Raw genomic sequence first — 23,064 nt, 5'->3', positions numbered from 1 at the left:
GCTTTAAATTTTGTTTTATTGATCAATGTGCGCAAAAAATGCGCTCCCAAAAAAACTAGGAAGAATCTTTTGCTTAATAACTTTGGGTAGACGCATCTATTTTATATTTTTTTAAATGGACGATGATCTTGAAACCTGTCCGGTTCCATCGCAAAAAAAAGTTTTGGAATCGGTTGAAAAACGGCCGAGAAATGCCTTGTCAAAGTTGGACTTCCGACTTTTTTTTGGGCCCTTGGTAGTTTAGGAGTTAAAGGAAAGTTGAATTTGAGATGCTAAAAGTGCAGTACAATCACGAGTACCACGTCCTTTTCTAAAACCAAATTGAGCAGCAGAAAATATTTGATTACTTTCAGCCCACAATTCCAAACGATTTAAAATCATACGTTCCATAAGTTTTCTTAAACATGATAATAAACTAGTAGGTCTACGACTATCAGCTAATGATGGATCTTTACCAGGTTTGAGTATACTAATAACTTTCACAAAACGCCACTCAAAAGGAATGACATTCTGAACAATAAACGAGTTATATATTGAAAGTAAATATTCTTTACCATCATCCGGTAAATTTTGTAGAACTATGTTGTCAATACCAGGAGCAGTATTTTTAGTAAGTGACAAGGCCAAATTCATTTCTGATAAAGAGAAAGGAATACAAAGATCAGGAAAATGATTCAAAGAACTATTTTTGTAATTTGTGAGAGTGGGAACAAAATCTGGATATATTTTTGATGCAAATTTATGAATCCAATCTTCAGAGTATTCCAGAACAGTAGTAGAAGAAGAATCAAAGTTTCTTAAATTTCTTGCAACAGACCATAATGTTGACAAAGAAGTCTCTTTATCAAGATTTTCAACAAAAATTTTCCAATAGTTCCTTTTTTTGAATTTTGTAATTCTAGTAAACATAGCTTCAGCTTTACAATATGAAAAATAATGTTCCCTACAACCAAATTTACGAAAAATTTTATAAGCAATAGATTTATTTTTTAACGCAATTGAACATTCATTATCCCACCAAAAAGAGGGACGTTTTTTCTTGAAAACACCTGGAACTTGTTTATTTTTTTGTGATTTATGTAAACAATTCATCAACAATTTTGAAAAATTGTTGTAGTTTTCAATAGTAGAAAGTGAATTTACACTAGTAATTAATGATAAAGATATCAGATCACTAAATTTGACCCAGTCAACATATGAAATTTTGAGTAAAGTAACAAAAAAATCGGCAATAAATTAAACCAATTTACTAAAAAACATGAAATGGCATAGCTATAACTTTTTTTTCTTATTGATAATTTCAAATTAAGTCAAACGTTTTTCAAAGTTTATTTAAATGCTAAAAATTTCATTTCATTTAGCTCAAATTTAACAACATAGAAAAAAAATATTCATGTAAAATTCAGCGAAAAATCATGCACATAAAGGGAATGCTAGAATTAGTGACCGCTAATAGTCGCGAAACCGGTTGGTGTCCATGATGGTTTACTCGATGATTGGCGGAAATTTACACGATGATACTGTAATTTTACATTATATATCATGTAAAAGAACACTAACTCTAGCATTCTCTTTATGTACATGATTTCTCGCTGAATTTTAAATACATATTTTTTCTGTTTATTGGATAATTACACCGTTTTCTAAAATCTTTCTAATTTCGTCTAGAATAGCCCGATCTTATCCAAATTTGGACCACTGATACACCACTATTTGACGAACTTGAAGTGAAAATTGAGAATATTAGATGCACTTTTGCAGAAGGTACAGCTATTAATTTGAACATTTTTCATGTATTCGAAGATGTTTGAGGATATTTGAAGAACTTGTAGAAAAAAAATACACTGAGAGTAATGTTCATCGCGAGTATATGTTAAATGACATATAATTAAAATTTTACAAAAATCTACCCTTCGATTTCTTTTAGTATGTTTCTGTAGAAAGCTGACTTCCAGCTTAAAAATCAGCAAATTCAATAAATTAACAAAAAAGATCAGAAAAAATGGACCTTATCAAATGAAAATTCACATTTATGAGAAATAATTTATTCTTTTTTGAAAAAAAAGTAAAACAGTACAAAATCTCGAATAACATTTCATAGGTACCAAACATTTTTCTGAATAGAATTACAAATATCTGTTTCACTTTAAAGACTGGACTCGAAAAAAATGAGACACTCAAAATAATGTATAACTTTTGATTGCGCTCACAAAAATAGCTGATTTTTCAACCAGGAATAGCATGTTATGTGTAGTTAATGCCCTAAAAATTTCATCAAAATCGGTTCAGTATTGGCGCAAATATTGTCGATTCAATATAATGTGATTTTGGAAATTTTGGGCTTCCATTTTAAAAATTCTTTAGGCTTTGTTAGCTCATCAAAACGTCTCTAAATTTGCCTGTAAGTTCTTCAAGTAAGTCATAATAAGTGGTGCAAATTTCATTATAATCGGTTCAGCACTTTTTTTTAACAATTCAAACAAAAAACGGGTTTTTCAAATTTTGGGCACTTTTTAACATTTTGGAATCAGTATGGATTATTTTGACTGTAGTATTGGCAACACTGTCCCGATTTTTTTTTTGAAACTTTGACAGTGTAAAATCGTTGTGTTAATCGGTTCTCAGTGAAAATTTCAGCCATTTTGATTGAACGTTTTAAAAGTTAGAGCAGTTTGATTGTCACTATACCAAAAACATAATCTGCTTATTGTGACATAGTGCTTCATAAATGGCTATAACTTTTTAAAGGTCAAATCATTGAATGAAATTTTGACACAATACATCTACATACATACTTTTTGTACAGAAAAATTTTCATTGAAATCGGTTCAGAATTTTTGGCTCTACAGTTTTGGGTAAAAAATGTGTTATTTTTTAATGTGTTTGTTTGGCCCATGATTCTCAAATGGTAAGTTTCTTGTTTCGACGATATCTCCGCCAACACTTAACCGATTTTGATGAAAATTTTATGGTTTTAGCTACACATAATGTACTAGGTATTCCTAGTCAAAAAATCAGCTATTTTTGTGCTCGCAATCAAAAGTTATACATTATTCTGTGTGTCTCATTTCTTTCAAATCCAGTCTTTAGATAAACTTTTATCAATATGTCATGCTGTTCATAATATCTAAGGTAGCATCTTAAAACATAAATGTTTTAAATTATACTTAGGAACGATCTAAAATAATATCTAAATTATATCTTAGGTACATAAACAAAACACAAAATACAAATGTTCAAAATTATACTGCAGTATTAGAGCAAATTAGAATTCTAAGTAATCCTGGAATTTTAAATGCAGTTTTGTTGTACTCAAAAATTTACTTATATGAAAGTTACAAAATGCACTGGGAATCAACAATATTTCACATTTATTAATTTTATTGGTATTATCAAGGAGCGGCCAAAGTAGCTCCCCTTCAGTTCTATGATGTTTTCGAGCAGCATGTACGTGCATGTTTCACGCCAGCTTCTCTTCTTACTCTTTCTGGCATTGCATCCTAACTGGAATGTTTTCTCGGCTTAGTATTTTTAAGTTTTTCGACAATTATGACCTGTTGTAATTTGTTCCATATTTTATTCAGCTACGAAGGAGGTTTTTGAATGAATATTCTGAAAAATATCATAAGTCACAGAGTTTTCATAAGAATCATTGATTTTTTGCATTTAAATGATTGTTTGCCTCGCATTTTGAAGTGATAAGTAACGGGCAATTCTGCAGCCACGCAGCTAAAAAAGTCACTGTGAGTGAGCATATAGGATATGGCATACTTTTTCAGACGAATATTTGCTTTGATTGCTGAGATTTATCTACTGGTGAAATCCTCTTCATCCTTGCAAGAATTATAAGTAGAAGTCTGCAGTATGTTCTAGGGGAATCTAGCAAAAAAAAAAAAACGGTGAAAGATTTCGGGCAAAAACATTCGGAGAGACTTCTGAAAGATTTTTTGGGATTTTGGAGAATGCTCAAGAAAAATTTTATCAGGGAAATTTCTGAAAAACAAATGAATTGCTGAGGTTTATCACTTTGAAATTTCTAGCAACTTATCCAACAAGGCTACCGATGTTGATGATGGGCTACTCGGCCTTAAGTAATCCTAGGAAATGCTGGATGATTCCTTGGGTAAATTCCTGGAGGAACCTCAAGAAAACAATCCTCGTAGCTCTCAGCAATTGTTGGAATTTTTGAAAGAACTAGCTGAAAAGCTTCGGGAGAATCCTTTCGAAGAACTACTGGTGAAATCTCCTGAATCCTCGCAAGAATTCTAAGTAGAATTCTGCAGGAATTTCTAGGGGAATCTAAGGGAAACCGGGGAAAGATTTCGTAGAAAAACTTTTGGAGAAACTTCTGGAAGATTTTTTGAGATTGTGGATAAATTTATGACATTCTGCCAATAAAGAAAATTTTTATCAGGGAAATTTCTGAAACAATCGTCGGAAAAATCCCTAGAGAAAACATAGAAGGAATCGATGGCGAAATGATATATTTCATAATCATAATTGATTCCAATATTGAGTTACACTCCCGATCAAAAGTTTGGGGTCATCCCCTCAAAAACATGTCATTTTTTAGACCCATATCTTCGCCAATTTGCGTCCGATTTCAAAACCCTAGGTATCATTCAAAAGATAATAAGTCAAAGTTACTTTGAACATGATTTGGGTGAAACTTTTACATAAATATTTGTATGTAAACTGAACCCAAAGTTGCAAAATTTTCAAAAAAATGAATGTAAACTTACGGCAGTGTCGCTGGAAATTGGGTCGACAAAATTGTAAGATGAGAGCGTTAATATAACCTATTTTCTATTAGCTTTCGACTACTTTTTACCAAACTTGGTTAAAAAATCTGAGAAAAAAGTTATAAAGTAAATTAACTCTTGATGTCATCGATCAAAAGTTTGGGGTCACTGTCGTAAAACATGGAAAAGTGATTTGGTGATATCTTCATCATCTATAGTTTAATTTCAATTCTTTTTGGCTCATTTCAAAGATAATTAACTAATTTAAAATAGATGTCTTTAATTAGACGTATTTGACGATTTAAATATATAAAAATGTTATGTTAACACATTTCACCACATTTCGTAAAATGAGGCAATTTCACGTTAAGTTTAAGAATGTAAATTTTAACAAATATGTGGAGTTCGATGTCTATGCAGTACGTACCATTTATTATGCTTCAAAAAGAATTAAAATTGAATGAGAGATGACAAAGTTATCCACAAATCACTTTTCCATGTTTTATGATAATGACCCCAAACTTTTGGCCGATGACATCAAGTTAATTTACTTAATAACTTTTTTCCTAAATTTTTTAGCCAAGTTCGATAAAAAGCAGTCGAAAGCTAATAGTAAAAAGTTATATTAACGCTCTCATCTTAAAATTTTGTCTACCCAATTTCCAGCGACACTGCCGTAAGTTTATATTCATTTTTTTAGAAAATTTGGCAACTTAAGCTAAAGTTTACATACAAACATTTTTGAAAAAAAAATCATTTACATCATGTTCAAAGTTACTTTGACTTATTATCTTTTGAATGAGATCTAGGGTTTTGAAATCGGAAGCAAATTGGCGGAGATATGATGGGCATTAAAAAATGACATGTTTTTGAGGGGGTGACCCCAAACTTTTGATCGGGAGTGTAAATTGCTAAAATAACGCATTTTCTTATGCTGTTGTTATTCCCTTCCCTTGGGTTGCATATGAACAGTTTTTTTTTGTTTAGGCCAATGCAAATATTTTTTATGTCCGAGACCTCTCATCAGATCTGAGAGGGGGGGGGGGGAGGTACAAAAATTAATAATTATACCCGCTATCGAAAAAAATATTTTTTGATATTGAACATTTGTTGCTTGGAAACTTTGTTTCTATTGAAAAAGGAGTCATGGAACTTCATGTTTCTTTTTAACCCTTTTAATTTTTTTTGAATTTTTAAGGGGGGGGGGGGTGACGTAAAACAAATTGATATTTTGCTTCGGCCTTATTGATGGATCTTGTTCAAATTTTTCATACGTAAAGCCTGTATCCGCAATAATCGGGACACAGAAGTATGGCTGTAGCTCTGCAATGAATAAGTAAAATTGGTTAAATAATTGACTGAGAACTCTTTTATTATTTGTGAAAAATTTCATAAAAATCGACGCATTACTTTTAGCTGAGGATGATAAACAAACAGACGTTGTTTTAAGCATTTTGAACAATCATGACCAATCTATTCGCATAATAGATGGTTCATTTACGTTACAGTTCAAAGTTCTGTGATGATAATTATGAAATTTTGTTAACAGTTATGATACTTATAGAGACACTTTCTTGCAAAATTTCATCAACTTTGATCGATTGGTTTGAAAGATACTGGTGTTGATAGGGGTGAGTGTTAGTGAAAATTTTTCGTGTTTTTCATGTGCGATGTTTGCCTATTCATAACTTTTGAATTTCTCTGCCAATAATTTTCACAGAATTTCTGCCGTAATTTTCACAGGAAGTAGTTGATTATGGGTATTTTATGCCTGCAAAATTTGATGATTATTGATATAGTTCTTTCAATAGTACAATCTAAACAATAAAGGGTGCTGATTAATTGCTGTCTGAGGGGCTAAAATCACGTTGAGTCCCAATGCATGTTCTGACTATAAAATTGTTAATAGTGCATCATTTTTTTTTTTGAAATTTTGCCTGTGCAACAAAAGTTGGTTTAGAGGTTTGTGTACACAATGTTAGCCATTTCCTTTGCCAAATTCAAAAGTTACAGCGCTGATAAGCAAAACGAGAGAGTGTACAAAATTCAATGGCGCACATTCTACTCATTCATTGCTACAACAAAAAGTACTGCACCGATTCACATGGAATTTTGTAGGTGAAATAAACACATTTTAAGATGTTATAAGGCCAAATAAGAGCAATTTTAAAGTATCTATTGCGGAGTTACAGCTGTATTTCTGTGTTCCGATTATTGCGGATACAGGCTTTATAACATACATACTCAGGTTTATAAATTGTAAAATTTGTAGAAATGCATTCACTGCTCTTGGAGTTATAGTGCCATAGTTGAATAATCATAAAAGTGTAAAAAGGAGTCCCGCACGAAGGTATCAAGCTGAATTACAATGAACTGAAATTATACATTATAATTACTGGTCAATTATGCATTCACTAAATAGCAGTATGCTGATTAATGCATGTGCGTTTCTCTTCCAACGCTAGTGATTTTTTTTTCTTGCATTTACCCCGAAAACAAACGATTTCTATTTTCTTCTCTACTCTGAGTTTTTGCTTTATGAAAGACAAAATTTACTTCGATGTTTGTTCAGTATGAATATTATTTTTGACAGTGGAAGGAGGAGCTCCCCAACGATACAAACTCAAAGATATAGGTAGATTCACTGAACAGCGTAAACCGCTGCGTAAGCTCGTTTGAGCTTGAGCTTGATTGACCGCCCGTAGGGTAGTGGAGGTATTTTGGCCCACCTAGGGAGTTTTAGTATATTTATCACATAATCTCTACTAAATCTTGGTAATTTTTTATTGGAACACGAAAAGTATTCAACTATGTGATGACCTTTATTTTGGATGTCAGTTAAATATGCTGTTCAGTATCAAAAATAGAGAAAATGTTTTCACTTCCAATGAAACGCACGGAAAAGCACCAAAAACAAAGAAGGTGACAAATTTGTAGTCGGATTCAAAGAGGTATTAAATTTTACCAATAAATATTTATTTCATGTGAATGTAGTTAGGGCCTTGTAAAAACTCAAAATAAACTGTTCTTAACCTCGGTGGAGCGATAATATTTACTAAAATAGTGGTTGGAGGTATGGCCAAAATATGTTCAACATAATCAGATGTGGACATATTTTGGACCACCTGTCAGATCCATCTCTCCAGTTCCTTCTAAAGGGAGAAAATATTCATGCCAATGTAATGTAGTCTAAAAACAGATAAATAGAGTAAGTTGGGACCTTCCGTGATCTGGGTTGTTATACGGTAATTTTACAATGAGATTGTTGTGGGTTCGATTTGTGTCCTAACAACTTTTCGACAAGTTGTAATTTTCAGGTGTTCAGTCATCCAGTTTAGAAAAGTTGTCCTTCTCGGCAATCAGTTGATGACTGAGACAATGTGTTATCTAATGTATGTTTGATAATTTACGTATCATTCAAATTATTTTATTTTTGATGGCATTTCCCTAGGCCTTTCCACTCATTAAAATATGTGTGGAACGTCTTTATATTTAGCAAAATCACGCACTTTCACGCTTCTATGAAGCGTTACGTAACTTATGCACGGTGACTGACGTCATGCAATAGTTAACAAATACACGTTTTGCGTAACATTTATTTTATGAAACATCATACTACAATGCGTAAAAACTGGCAATTGCAACAAAATGTCATCTTTTTTTATCATTACGTAATTTTTAAACGTTCCCTGCCTCAAAAAATGAATAGAAAAGATGTAAACCTCACGTAGTTTTAACTATGTTTAAATTTTTGCTGAGGTGGCATTCATTTCATCAATCAATTGAAGTTTAATTTGGTGGGCCAAAATATGTGCACTTGATGGTCCAAAATAAAATCAGGTGGTCCAAAATAGAAGCCCAAGATCCTTCAGGAGTTTTGATATTTCTTGTATTTACTACAACAATTTTAAGTTCTGGTTGGCCTTTTTCGATAGAAAACATGTTGCTCTATGTAATGCCTACTTAAATTATCCATATTTTGAAGTAGAAACTTTCTCTTTTCGCTGAATTGTTCATCCACTTCCTAAAGGGGTCCAAAATACCTCCCTTACCCTAGTTGCTACTTCAGTATCGCCAGATCAGCTACCACTTACACAAGGAACCAATAAGATAGCTGTTGATAGCGCACAGGTTTCTTCAGTGTGTGAGTGTTGGCGATATTCCATTTTTAGGCGAGGATGGCGCCAGCTACGCCAGCCTGCCGGTCAACGTGGGGAAGGGGAAGGAAGTGATGTATGCAATCGCTTGCCAACTTCAGACCGTTAAGTTCTTTGCGCCTGCCCAAGGTCATGCGCATATCAGAGTGTTATTGGGAAACAGTTATTTTTAACAAAGAGTTCACTCTATCGTGCGTGGATGCCAGATGTACAGTGATAGATTGTGTGAAGAATATGCGGCACAATTCGCTTAGTTGCGAAACTTGTACGCGTCATATAAAAGATTGACACTTTGCTGTGGAAGTTAGAAGGAAAGGGAAACGGCTTTTTCAACCCATTTCTAGTTCTAGCTATGGCTTTGGACATATAAATATGCATGACATATAAATGTATAGATGCTAGAGTAGATAGAAAAGGGACGAGACAGGGATTGAACCCAGGACATTTTGCATGTGAATCATAAGCAGTAGCCACTGGATCACCTAGCCCGTCTGCGTAAACCGCTGCGTAAGTCTTGAGTATCATGAAATATCTCATGAAATTACGAATGAAATAATTGAAGATTGCTTTGGCGATCGCTATGTTTACGTAAGATAATATTTAAGCAGCGGTTGATGCTGTTTAGTGAATTCCCCATTTGTTTTCTCCAGCGCCATCCAACCAATCTTTTCACTTTTTTCAACCATTCTTATCAAAAGATTGTTATAACCAAGTTCTTCATTTCTTGTTTTACATTTACACTAAACGACAAACCACTTATTGTACAAACATTGATACTGAATAGCATGACCTTTGTTCTATATCGGACAGTACCACATTTGTTTTGAAGATTAAATTAACATTTGCATACCGTCGATGGGGGTGACAATGGGTCTGGGGGGTGAGATTGGGTCAAAACGGAGAAACATAAAATTTAAAATAGCTTAATAACTATCGCTAATTTATATTGAAAACTTTATATTATTTGAAAGAGGAGATGTTTTTACACGTCATGATGCAGAATAAGATGTTTTGCAATAATCGTTTTTTGTTAAATGTGTGGCTAAACTTATATGATGAAACTACTAGTAAATCACTCTGAAAAAATTTCTCCTTCGTAATGTTTAACACAAGTACCTAATCATACATTTTCTTATAAGTGATTAGCTGTAGGCATTAACTGGTTGATGTAATGAAAAAAACGGGCTGTCATTGCTCTTTTTATTTAAAAACTTAATATTTTCGACCCTATGTCTAAATATTAAGAATGGGGGTGAGATTGGGTCAAGCAAGTTATCGAGTGCACATAACCTTAACTAAAAATTCAACTTGTTATCCAGTCCCCATTTGACGTTAGAGTGGTGCCATGTTTACCGTATTTTTACTAAAGCACGCTTTCTTTCAAAAATATGTCGAGAAGTGTCAAACGAGTGTGTTAATACGTTTAGTGCCTAAAATCATTTATAACAATACACCCATGCGTGTGGACAGCTCCTCTAATCATCAGCTAATCTTTAGTGTACTGCAATATCGTAAGCTCACAAAATAGACTTAACATAATATTTGAACGACCCTCTATCTTGAGATAGAGTGATTTGCTTTAGCAATATAGAGGCCAATGATCATGTACATAAGAGTTTATAACGGAGGGTTTGGTTAAACATTTCTTATGCAGTATACAAAAACTAGCATGTTTTTTTTTATAATCAATCTTTCATTCTTTCTTCGCCCCTCCCTCATTGTAATCTCCCCTCCTCTCATGGAGGTTGAAACTCTTAATGAGGATGATTATGATGGCTAAAAATGATGATACAGTATACAAACGTTATTTTATCAAATTTCAACAATTTTTTCGATTGTATTAGCCCTTTTAGGTGGATTAATCATCTTTTAAAATTACCTAAGCTTTTATTCGTCATGATAACATTATGTTTTAAGTAGGTTTACTATATATGATAAATAAAATTAATTTATATTCTTAGATAAGTGACTTCGAATACTTTGACCCATTCTCACCCCCTCTAAGGGGTGAGATTGGGTCAATTTTCAATCATTTGTAGTTTACTGAGCAATTCATATAACGTGATAAATTCTTGCTAAACTATCATTACCACATAGGAGAGTATACATACCAAATTAAAAGTTACTCCGACTTCAATTGCATTTGTTATTTAACATACAATCTTTGAGTATCGTTTTTTGACCCATTCTCACCCCCAACGACGGTACTTGAAACACACCCCATATTATCTGACCCCGGAGCTTATCAATTCAAACATGGAAAATTCCCCTCAACGTGTATTGATTGGGAAATTCAAATATAGCTGGGCATGTCTATATTTGTACAGAAAAAAAAATTGCAGTGATGTGTTCCCCTTTATCTACGCGTGATCACCGGAGGACCACGCGATTTCGGCTGGCACGCTTGTGGCTTTTGTTTATAATTTTCATCTTATCATCTCGAAACTCGCAGTTTCATTTTCGCCAATTCCATCAATCAAGAGCAATCTCTCTCTGAAGATGATTGGGTCGGGGTACCGTCCGAAACACCCTCAGAACGGTCCACACGCCAATATGCTGTATTGTAATCGGCGAAGAATCTTATCTTGTAAACAGTTTGCATTGCACAGTCGTTCGCATAATTTAGTCGCCATATAAAACCATACGTCTGACGATAGATATATTTCATTTAGAGAAAAATTGTCACTTCGTTCTGATATTTGAAACCAAGCTGTTGCTACACGGCAGTTTATATCGCAGAACACCGACAAGGGAGTTAGTGTGATAAATCTCGCCGCATTATCTGCGCGCCTTGCGTCGAATTACAGTGATAACAGTGAATAGTGTAATCTAGTGCGTGAACAAGGAAATGAATCGAATCAAGCAACTGAACCGAGAACGGTACCAGGCGTGACAAACAAGAACGAAATCTACAGGATTCACCCCCCACAACGTGTTGACGTAGTTTTATTCCCATACAAAGTCTCAAATTGTCCAGTGTGATTGTACCCATGCAACTGCACAGAATTAGTTTTATATGAAGAAACCCTCCAAACGGCACAAGTTCAAACATTATGCGAGGCAGCATAGTTGGAATAGAGGATGGCCTCAGCAATCCCAAGCCCGGAAACTGGCACGGGTTACTACTAGAGCTGCTGGACAACCTGTACGCGTCGTTCGTCATAGGACCCCTCGTGGTTGGCTACTGGCGGGGTACATGGAATCTAGCCGGCGAATATATTTACCCACAAGATCTTCCAACTAGTTTAATAGTGTCGTTATCGGTCGGCGTAATAGGACACCTAATATTCAACATATTCCAAGCAACGCTCCGGCGGCATCTCAACGCCGACAAGCATCGGTTACTGTTCTTCTTCGGATCGAGACTATATACGGAAATCTACGGTACGATATGCGTCAACACTTGGCGAGGCGGGTGGGAGATGATCAATCTCTACGGCACACACGACGTGCTCTACGTTGTGCTGATAACGCTGGGATGCGCACTCCTGCTGGCGATGCTGAAAGGTCTCCGCAACGTCACCGCGTCACCGTTCGTTGTCGTCAACGATTCCCGCCGAGAATACTTCGACATTCCGACCTATTTCAAACTGACGGTAAGTAAGTGGGGCACAAAATTGGATCAACGCTATAATTTATTAGCGTCAATTTCTATTCGCAATCGTAGTAGTTTTGATTTGAAGAATATGATTAGGGCTAATGAAATCGTTTCGCAGAAACAATCGTTCGATCTTTCGATTCATCTGAGAAAGGAAGTGGAAAAGATATAAAAATCAGATTTTGGATTTAGAACTACCATCAAGACACAATGCACCGTAAATTGCCTAACTTAAAAAATCGCATAATTGTTAAAAAATGATAAACTTTGAGAACAACGTCAGCCCCTTGTTTCATGCTAGGCCAACATTCAAAAATCTTTGAAGACATTCAGAAGAAATTTCAATGTATGTTGTTCAAAAACAAGATATTTTTTCTGGCCAACATCTCCACCAATTTGCGTTCGATTCAAACAAAAATAAGTCAAAGAAACTTTTAACACGATTCAATTCTATTCTAGCGCTTGCACAGCCAGTATTGAAAAGCATCCTGGAAATATTAGAATTCAAAGAAACTTTTAACATGATTTAGCCGAAAATTTTCTAAAAATTTGTGTGTGAAAACATAATTTGAACTTGATTCTTTTTTTTTGTCCGATTCGTTTTTTTTTTATTTTTGCTGACTGAGTCAAGTCTGAACCTATTGGCTGACTTACATAAAAAAAGACTCATGCAAAAAAAATAATCGAGTGTATTAACTTTCAACTGCTTTTCATCAAACTTAGCGCAAAAATGTAGAAATGCAATATTTAGTGAATTAACTACTGATGTCATCGACCAAGATTTTGGTCAATATGTTGTATCAGCCAAAAGTTTGGGGTCGTTCCCGTAAAACATGAACAAAAATATTTGATCACATTTTTTCATCTTTCAGTCAATTTTAATTCTTCTCGGTTCATTTTAATGATAATTAACATTTACATAACATACAGTAGACGGGCTTGGTGGTCTGATTTATATGCAGAAGGTCCTGGGTTCAATCCCTGGCCCGTCCCTTTCCTCCTACTTTGTATCTTTCTATATATTTTCTCTCTGCTCTCTACATATACAACTCATGTATATAAACATGTTCATAGCCGTCGCTAGAACAGAAACGGGTTGAAAAAGCCGTTTCCCTTCCTTCCAAACTTTCACAGCACAGTGTCACAATCCTATTAGAAAACGCCTTCAAGTTATGCAACCAAGCGAACTGTGCCGCACATCTTCAAAATAATAAAAACACACAATTCTATGACCTTCCTCTGGTATCTACACACCAATGTGTGAACCTTCTGTAAACCAATTCCCACCAACACTCCAACATCCGCATGAATTTGTGCTGGCGCAGAGGTATATTCGGCCAGATGTGGATACAAACGATTGCAATCATCACTTCCTTACCCCTTCCCCACATTGACCTGCAACCTGACGTGGCAGGCGCCATTGTCGCCTAAAAATAGAAGATCACCAACGCTCACACACTGAAGATGCCTGCTAGTCCCCGGCAGTTATCTCATTGGTCCTTGTGTGAGTGTAGCTGGTCTGGCGATACTGGAGTAGCATCCACGGGAGGTCAATCAAGCTCAAGCAAGCTAATTAACATTTACATAACATACATTGAGTTTAATTCATTCCACGATTTTCCTCCATTGAAATGTGACTCCCTGGGCATAGTGTATCATTGTGCTTGCCTAACAATATACAAATTCATGCAATGACAGGCAAAGAAAGCCCTTCAATTAATAACTGTGGAACTGCTCAAAGAACACTAAGTTGAAGAGAGGCAGGCCAAGTTCCGGTGGGGACGTAGAGCCAGAAAGAAGAAGAAGAAACCATTTGAAGTTTAAAAAGTAATAAAAAGGTGCTTTCACTTCAAGTGCCATTACTTTCTCAATTTTCAACCGATTTTCAATCTTTTTTTTTTTTGAATTTCTCACAAATTAAATTTCAAATAAACTCGTAGAACATTAAATTTTTCCAAAGTCACGCAAAGTTTGAGTTTTTGAAGATTTATTTTTTTTTCTTTATACAAAAATTTTTAACTTTAGAGTTCTATATCTTTTTAACCGTTTGATCAATTTCAAATTTTTGCTTTTGTAGATATAAAAAATCGTTTCACAATGGATAAATACCAAAAACCGTTCTAAAACACGTATTTTACTAGAAAAATCAGAATTTTGGCAAAATTTAATTGTATTCATGCTTAGTTTCGGGCTCAAAGTGAAAAATTTATTCTAAATAATCATTTGGAAGTCTTGAACTTTATTTTTGAAGTATTCTGAATCAAAAAATATTTCCATGTCTTAAATGCGAGAAAAAAAATCCTCCAATGTGTTCCATATCCCTAAATATGATGCTAAGTATCTGGTTTGGAGTAAAAAATTGCAAATAATCGTCAAAAATTCAAATTTGGGACAAAGATACACTGAGGATACTGCAACTCCGAAAATCATACGAACCAACTATGATTTTTTGCCATACGAATTTCTTGCGAAAATCATAGTTACGAACTATGATTTTGGATTCAAAGCGTCAACTATTATTGTCATACTGTTACTGTATAAATTTCATAACACTCACGTATGAAAATCATACCTATAACGTATAAAAACTGAAACTATGTCTTATGATTATCATACATATTTTTATGAAATATTTTGCAAAAATCGCAACCTGGAATCGAACCAGGAACGTCAAGGCTGGCGAGTGCGTTCTTTACTCATTCGCCCATCGACGGAAGTTGAAGTGGTTAAAAGCCAATAAAAGGTTTTGTTGTTTTCTAGCAATGGTGTTTCATAACACATCTTATGATTTTCATACGATGCTGCTTATGAGATTTTTCATACGACAAGTCTTATGGATTTCGCTTTTCAAAGTATGAAAAGCATACGAGAACTATGAAATGATGAAAAAAATAAAAATGACTGATTCATAAGATGTCAACTATGAAAAACATACGAACAGTATCCTGAGTGTAGGCAACAGAAATATCTACAAAAGCAAGTTAAAAAGATGTGAAATGGGTTGAACGGTTGAAAAGTTATCGGACTCTAAAGATATATTTTTTTTATAACAAGAAGAAAAAAATAAATTAATTCTTTAAAAACTTATATTTTGCGTGACTTTGGAAAAAATAATGTTCTACGAGTTTATTTGAAATAGACATTTAATTTGTGAGATTCATTAAAAAAAAGATTGAAAATTGGTTAAAAATTGAAAAAGTTATGGCACTTGAAGTGAAAACACCTTTTTAATACTCGAAAATTCAACTTTAAGGGGACCTCTAAATCTCAATATTTTTGGCTCAAACTTAGAGGTTTCTCTTTTTATATCATTTGAATTAAGAAGAGCTAATAAATTCTAGGTTTCAACAACTTTTGAAAAATAAACCGCAGCTTAATACGCATACGTAACACCCCAAGTAACAATTTTTAGTTAAAAATACTGATGGTTCTTAGAACCATCAAAAAGCCAAGATAAAACGTATTAGGTTTTATGACGGTTCTCAAAACCTCTACAAAACTAATTGGTCATCAAAATATTACTAGGGACTCTTATCATTCCCATCGTCAAATTTTTCAAATATAATAATTTATCGACAGCCCACCTGTGGCGCTTGCATCGTTTTCGTTCAAGTTTGACGATATTGTCATGTAATTCAAGGTTGGTCAAACACAGAATTTTAAGCATCTGAGATGAATGCCCTCTAGGGTAAAATCTCAAAAAAAAAAAAACAAAAAAATTAACCATTGCATTGGGCGAATGTATGTCCGGGACTATGTTTTGAGTCGAAGAATGTTCGAAGTTCTGCGTCTGTTTATCTGTTGTGTTGAGTCCTAAAAAGCCTTAAGTTTCCCGATGATTTACTTGTTATTATTTTTTGATAGGTATTTTTTGAAATGATAAAGAATGTACCATTAAAAAATGGATTGATATTTGATTTGGGCAAGTGGGTCAATTGTGTGTACTTTCCGCTAAAATCAGTCCATATAATACCAACTGAGATGATTCATAGTACACGGTGGGATACGTAAAATATCTAGCCGTGTACAAAAATTCAAATAAATAGGTATGATATTGATTGAGTTATAGCAAATTATTCAAATAGATCCCGTTCCCAAATAGTTCCACACCCTATTTGCTCAGATATGTCGAATTATGATTTCATCCAGTCTCGACCTTCTTCGATTGTCAATAGGGCACTGCATTGTTTTGATTTTGTATGGGGTTTTGACGTTTCTTGGCCTTGTTGTTTACAATATATCTGTAAGAGTGAAAGAGAAGGAGATAATTTCATACAGTGCCCTATTGTCACCCCCACTAAACAACGGGAAATAGGGTAAATGGTGGCTTACAAAGTAATTCACGTAGCATCCCAAAACATTTCCATGATCGCATTACTGAAGTTCGACGACCGACGTCCAAACCGTATGGGAGATAACGTGCCATCCTGCACGTTACATGGTGTAGCTTGCGGAACGCATTATACGCCGTGCGTGTAAATAACGTTAATTATTTACGGTAAACAGTTACCCGGTGCGGATGCGACGCATTGTTGTTGATGCCACTGATCGCAGAAATTTTTTAATTTTATTCATTGTTTTCGCAGTTTGTTTGTTATTCAACCTGGAAATGCACTATTATTTCAAGAAAAAAAATAAACATTTAAACCAATAGGCTAAGATCCTTATGTTTGACGCATCCTTAAGCTAGCTCAGCCCAATGTTTGACGATTTATCTATAGGGATTAGTCAGACCTCTATTTTAACCATAGGGCGCAAATTTTGATCATACGCTGCGCTGGATGTAATAAATCATCTATTTGCACATCAACATATGACCATTTTTCATTGCTCAACTTTTAAAAAAAGAGTATGAAGAATTTTTTTTTTCTTCAAAAAAAATATAACTCAAAAACGATTTGTTGGAATGAAATGATGTTTTCAAGGCTGTTTCAGGATCTATGATAGATGGCATCTTATTTAACTCTTCCAAAAACTTAACCCTTTGATATTTTTTGGTGGAAACTGACTTTTAGTCCAAAATTAATCTGTTTCGTTTCGATAATACCCGAAAAGCCCAAAAAGGCGATTTGATTCATCACATATTTAAAGAATACAAAGATCATCTTTGGCTAAACGAGTAAAACCTAGAAATTTTGCATAACTTTGTAGAGGTTCCAACCCGGCATATCCCGGGACAAAAAATCCCGGGATCTTGACAAATTCGGGATTTCCCGAATCTCGGGATAACATTTTTCACCGTCCCGAATATCCTGGGATTCCCGGGACACACATTTCTTACTCATTTAGATTCCCTTTGATTTGAATTTGGAGAGTATCTGAAACGTATTCGAAGAGCCGAACATTTAAAAATCGTCCTCAACAAAAAAAACCACGAAAATGTTACATAAACCACTTCAACTGTGTGTGGACATCAAAACTCGTTGGAACTCGACTGAAACGATGCTGAGCACTTCATTCGCGGTTTTGATTGCATCAAAGAAATTTTTTTCCAAATAGTCCTTTCTAGACTTATGTTGGACAATGATTTTGAGGTTGCAAAAAAACCTTCAGGAAGCTCTTCAGCCAATCAGACTCGCTTCGGAAGCATTTGGGAAGACGAGATGCTATATTACTGTCTGCGGAAGGCAGCTTGAGTTTCTTGTATTCGAAGCTTACGAAAAGTAACTCCAAAGTTGGAAACGACCTCTTCCATGCAATTATGAAAAGAATCAACAAACGGCGCCACAAGGAAATAATAACAGCGTTAAAGTTCTTTCAAGGTCTTCCGTCATCAACGCAGGTGCCAACAGAACTGGAAAGCACATCGAGACTGTCAAAGACAGACCGATAATGATGCTGTCGAGTTGAATGCTGGATTGTCTTGTATGCGTAACACCATCGAACATGCATGAAGAACTGGAATAGGCTATAAAGTAATATGCCAGGCCGTTTTAGACTGATTCGGTAATGATTGATTTTTCAAAAGTAATTGCGAAAGAACTCACTTTTTGAGCTACATGGTAAGTTGAGCCCGAGTCTTAAAATCGAACTGAATACCTTCATTGCCAAAAAAAATAATAACAAGTAGATCTTATTGTTTCAATATGATAACAAATAGTAAAAAAAAAACACTCCTCATATATCTATTTTGGCTAGATAAAAGCACCCTTTTCAATTCAATAATTTTCTAATCTTTGAAAGGTATAATCAACTTCACCCCGGATCAAATGTTTTCAAATTTTTCCATTTAAGCGTTTTTAACAAAACGTAGCAGTTTCTTATAAGAATTTCGTGAGGTCCACTCAGTACATACTTTAAAAATACTTATTTGGAAACATAAGCATTGTACCTGATTTTATTGAAAAGAATAGAGGAAAAGTGATGAATTTCCCCCCAGATTACGATACCTACGTAGGCTTTAGAAATAAAACTTATCTTTTTTAATTAGCTTTTACTTACCTGTTTTAATAGCAAAAGTATCGTTATCTGAAAGAAACAGAAAAACAAATATTTTAATGTACAACATAAACAATATTGGGTTTTCTAACATAAACAGTAATAATATTCCAAGAAGTGTGATTTTAGATATATTAATTCTTAAATCTATATTAAAATATTCAATTATGAAAAAAAGCAATGAGAAACTAAAATATCCCTACATATAAAATAAGAGACAATAACCTTGAATGCATTTTAGGCAAAACATATATTTGGAATCATGTAGCTAAGTCGCATAGATGATTTAAGGAACTAAGGCGGCGGATGGCTGCCGATGTTTCCGAAATGCGATGCACCATAATTGCGTTTTTTGGTCTTTCTTAAAGAGGCTTTCAGCCAGACGCTGGTTCACTTCTAAATAATTGCGTTAATTCAATTCTTGGCGAACAACAGATTTGCCCAGTATAATGCAAAAATTTTATGTAGTCCTTTTCAGTTAGACGAGCGTTAGCGTGTTCTTGCAGTAAACGATTTTCCGATAAGTTTCGTACATAGCTTATGCCTTCTTTTCAGTATTTTTATAATAGCTATGAGATTTGGCATTTAGTTGCCTCTGATTTCCGATTAATAGACAATTTAGTAATGTAATGCTGTTTTTTTTTTAATTTTATAAAGCTCTTTCAAAATTTCCAGTCAAATTGAAATTTGATATGCACTAAAAACTCTTTCATGCAGGATATTTTTATGTGCTTATAATGTATGCACCTTTTTTAGAAAATAGGAAGAGCTATTTAGAATCATTTTGTTCATTGTGCAAAAGAAAATGTAATGATGACGGTAACTATGGCAACGACGGGGCCTTTAACACTTAAACTACCGAGGGGGTAAAAACTCCCGCGAACTACCAAGGGTCCAAAAAAAGTCGGAAGTCCAACTTTGACAAGGCATTTCTCGGCCGTTTTTCAACCGATTTCAAAACTTTTTTTTGCGATGGAACCGGACAGGTTTCAAGATCATCGTCCATTTGAAAAAATATAAAATAGATGCGTCTACCCAAAGTTATTAAGCAAAAGGCACTTCCTAGTTTTTTTGAGAGCGCAGTTTTTGCGCACATTGATCAATAAAACAAAATTTAAAGCGATGACATATGGTTTTTTCGACTCTAAATCATGCGTACAGCTGGAGTGAACATGTTTGTGCAAAATTAGTGATTTTTCAGTATACTGATAATTTACCTTACTGAAAAAACTGCTAAAATACCCTATTTTTCACATAAAATAAGCAATAAATAAAAATTCAAAGTGATGACATATAGTTTTTTAGGTCTCAAATTGTTCGTAGGACTGTACTCGACATTTTTGATGAACAATGAAAATGTTCTAATTACACTCTTATTTTGTTTTACCCGGAAAACTACGAAAAATCCATGCTTTTTACACAAAGTAGTCAACAAAACTCAATTTAAAACGATAACATGTAGTTTTTTGGCCTTGAAATGTTCGTAACAGTTTGGGGGACATACTTGAAGAATAATAATGATGTTTTCATTACACTCAAATTTTGATTCACTCAAAAATCAACGAAAGTACCACATTTTTCACGCAAAGTGCTTAACAAAAATAATGGCTTAAAATGCAAAGTAGTTTTTTACCTTTAAATTATTCGTGAAAGTGTACTGGACGTTCTTGATGAGTACACAGAAATAAATTTTGTTGTTGAAACTACCGATTCCATAGTAAAATTACTAACCGTACCTATGATTCTCAACCGACAACAATTTCCAGTTAATTCTTCTAAAACACTGTCAACTTAACTAGCAGTGCAGTTAACATTACTAAAAATAATCTTAATTTAACAAATGAGCATTGTATTTTTAACCACACTGTGTTGTAAAATGCATATCCAGGAAAAATTAACAATGTTTTGTTGTTGAGACGACTACGCTTTTAGTTGAATTTACTACAATGCATTGTAATTTCAAGCATATTTCAGTTACCTTAACAGACTTTGCTGTCAGTTGAGAATCATAGGTACGGTTAGTAATTTTACTATGGAATCGGTAGTTTCCACAACAAAATTTATTTCAGTGTAATAGTGATGTTTTCATGACACACTTAATTTATTTTACTCGAAAAGCAACAAAAATACCATAATTTTCATACAAAACAGTCAATAAAACAAAATTTAAAGCCATAACATGTAGTTGTATGGCCTTAAATTTTCCGTTACAATGTATTGAACCTGTTTTTGATAAAATGTTGATGTTTACATTACACTAATATTTTGTTTTATAAAAAAATGTACGAAAATACCACAAAAAAGCGAATAAGCCAAAATTTAAAGCAATGATATGTAGTTTTTCAACTTTGAATATATCGTAGTAGTTTAGTGGATTCATTTGAACAACCTTAGTGATGTTTTTATTACACTCATATTTCATATCACTCAAAATACTAGGAAAATACCACATTTGGCACACAAAGTAGTCATCATATAAAAATTGGAGTCAATGCATTATAGTTTTTTTTTGCCATGAAATTATTTGTAAAAAAGTACTAGACTTGTTTGATAAACAATAGTGATTTTTCAATTACACTCGTTGTTTTCTAAATTTGTTTATAAAAAATCAAAAACAACTCAAATAAAGAGAACTTACTATGCGCAGCATATAGTCACATGTTGATGACCGTAAACAATATATTTTTACACAGATAATTATTTTTGATAGCTCAAAGCACTGAGAATTTTAACTCAGGTGGAGTACTGACTCAATTTGTTATTTATAATTTTATAATATTCAATTGAAACTGTTCAATCCTTACATTGCAATTATAACTGAGACACCAATACTTGTTTTAAAATGGAAAAAACATGGAATAATATGTAAGGGAACTTTGCTGAAAAACTATCAACGCTACCCCGTTTACGGTATTGCATCAGAAACTCTTCTATATACATTTGTTTTTCAGAAATTTCCCAAAAAGTGCATTTATATTTTATGATATCTTTCAAAGATTCTTTCAAAATATTTTGTCGTGGGTTCTTTTCGAAAATCTTTCAAAAATATTCCAGAGATTCCTTCAGGGATATTTTCGAAAACATCAAGGATTCATGCTGAATTTATTTAGGGGTTCTATTTCTCGAGGAATTCTTTTAGAAAACTTTTGAAATGTTTCCGTGTGTTATTCCTTTGGGTTTTCATCAGAAACTCCTCTAGCGATTGCTTGGTAAATTTCTCCAAGGACTCATTTAGAATATTATCATATTTTTTCAGGAATCTCTTATTTTTTTTCCTGGAGCATTTTCGAAGTTTTTTTTTTCTGGCTTTCTCCAGTTCTCTCAAGTTTCCATCCTAGTTCCCATGCAAAGTGTTTTTCTTTTATTTGCTCCCATTAATAGTTCCTTCCGTGTTTTTTTCGATACTTTTAGAGATTTCCGATAACTACTTCTGGAATTTCTGCCAAAGAGTTTTCCGATATTTCTCCTAAATTTCTTCGCTGGTTTTCATCCGGAGTTTCTCCCGGGATTTCTCTAAGACATTTTCAGAGTTCATGAATTTTCTAAATATTTCCTACCAGAGCTTTCCGAGATTTCCCAGTTCTTCTCAGGATTTCTGCCGAAGTTTCTCTCGTGTTCCTCATTCCATAATTTCTCGCAAAAATCACGTGGATTCATTCCGACATGTCTCCGGTTATTTACAACAATGAATTTTGTAGGTTATCTCAGGCAGGAGGTTTTCCGAGAAACACTTCTAGAAAAGTACAGTACTGGACGCATTTCATACAAAATGCTTAAGTTTGGAGCTCTGTATTTCAGCTTCTAGAGCACAAACTCCGAGAGTAATCTCAGGTGAAACTTTAAAAAAACTCTCGCAAGAACCTTTACAAAATATCCCGGATTTAACTTCTGTAGAAAGCCGGGGAGAATCTCTAGAAAAAAAATCATTGAAATTTTCTAAAACTTCGGGAGAAATCCCAGAAGCAATTCCTTCAGAAAACTCCTGAAAAAATCCTTTAAAATCCGGGAGGAGCCTCAGTTGAAATCCCAGCAATAGTTTCTGTAAAAACTTTAGAAATCCCGGAAAAATCTCATGGAGAAGTACCAAGAGGAATACCGGAAGAAATCGCGGAAACCCTCTAGACAAATT

The 23,064-nt window shown here is 34.0% G+C and overlaps 1 protein-coding gene and 1 long non-coding RNA gene across 4 annotated transcripts in view; both read left to right on the top strand.

The window, feature by feature from the left end:
* LOC134287952 (uncharacterized) overlaps positions 1-23,064 on the top strand; it is a 746,963-nt gene that overhangs the window by 493,861 nt on the left and 230,038 nt on the right. The gene's annotated exons all lie outside the window — the stretch shown is intronic.
* LOC109432868 (uncharacterized) overlaps positions 1-23,064 on the top strand; it is an 82,827-nt gene that overhangs the window by 50,095 nt on the left and 9,668 nt on the right. For 2 of the 3 annotated variants that reach the window (XM_019709218.3, XM_019709217.3), the window contains exon 2: positions 11,572-12,495. The exons of the other annotated variant lie outside the window; for it this stretch is intronic. In XM_019709218.3, coding sequence (XP_019564763.3) covers positions 11,953-12,495 — 543 coding nt within the window. In that variant the 5' untranslated portion in view covers positions 11,572-11,952. The remainder of the gene's footprint in view (positions 1-11,571; positions 12,496-23,064) is intronic. 3 annotated transcript variants of the gene reach the window in all.

The sequence above is a fragment of the Aedes albopictus genome, chromosome 2 (assembly GCF_035046485.1).
Source record: "Aedes albopictus strain Foshan chromosome 2, AalbF5, whole genome shotgun sequence".
NCBI lineage: Eukaryota > Metazoa > Arthropoda > Insecta > Diptera > Culicidae > Aedes > Aedes albopictus.
The sequence above is the reverse complement of the archived record's forward strand: the minus strand, read 5'-3'. Positions and strand labels throughout refer to the sequence as shown.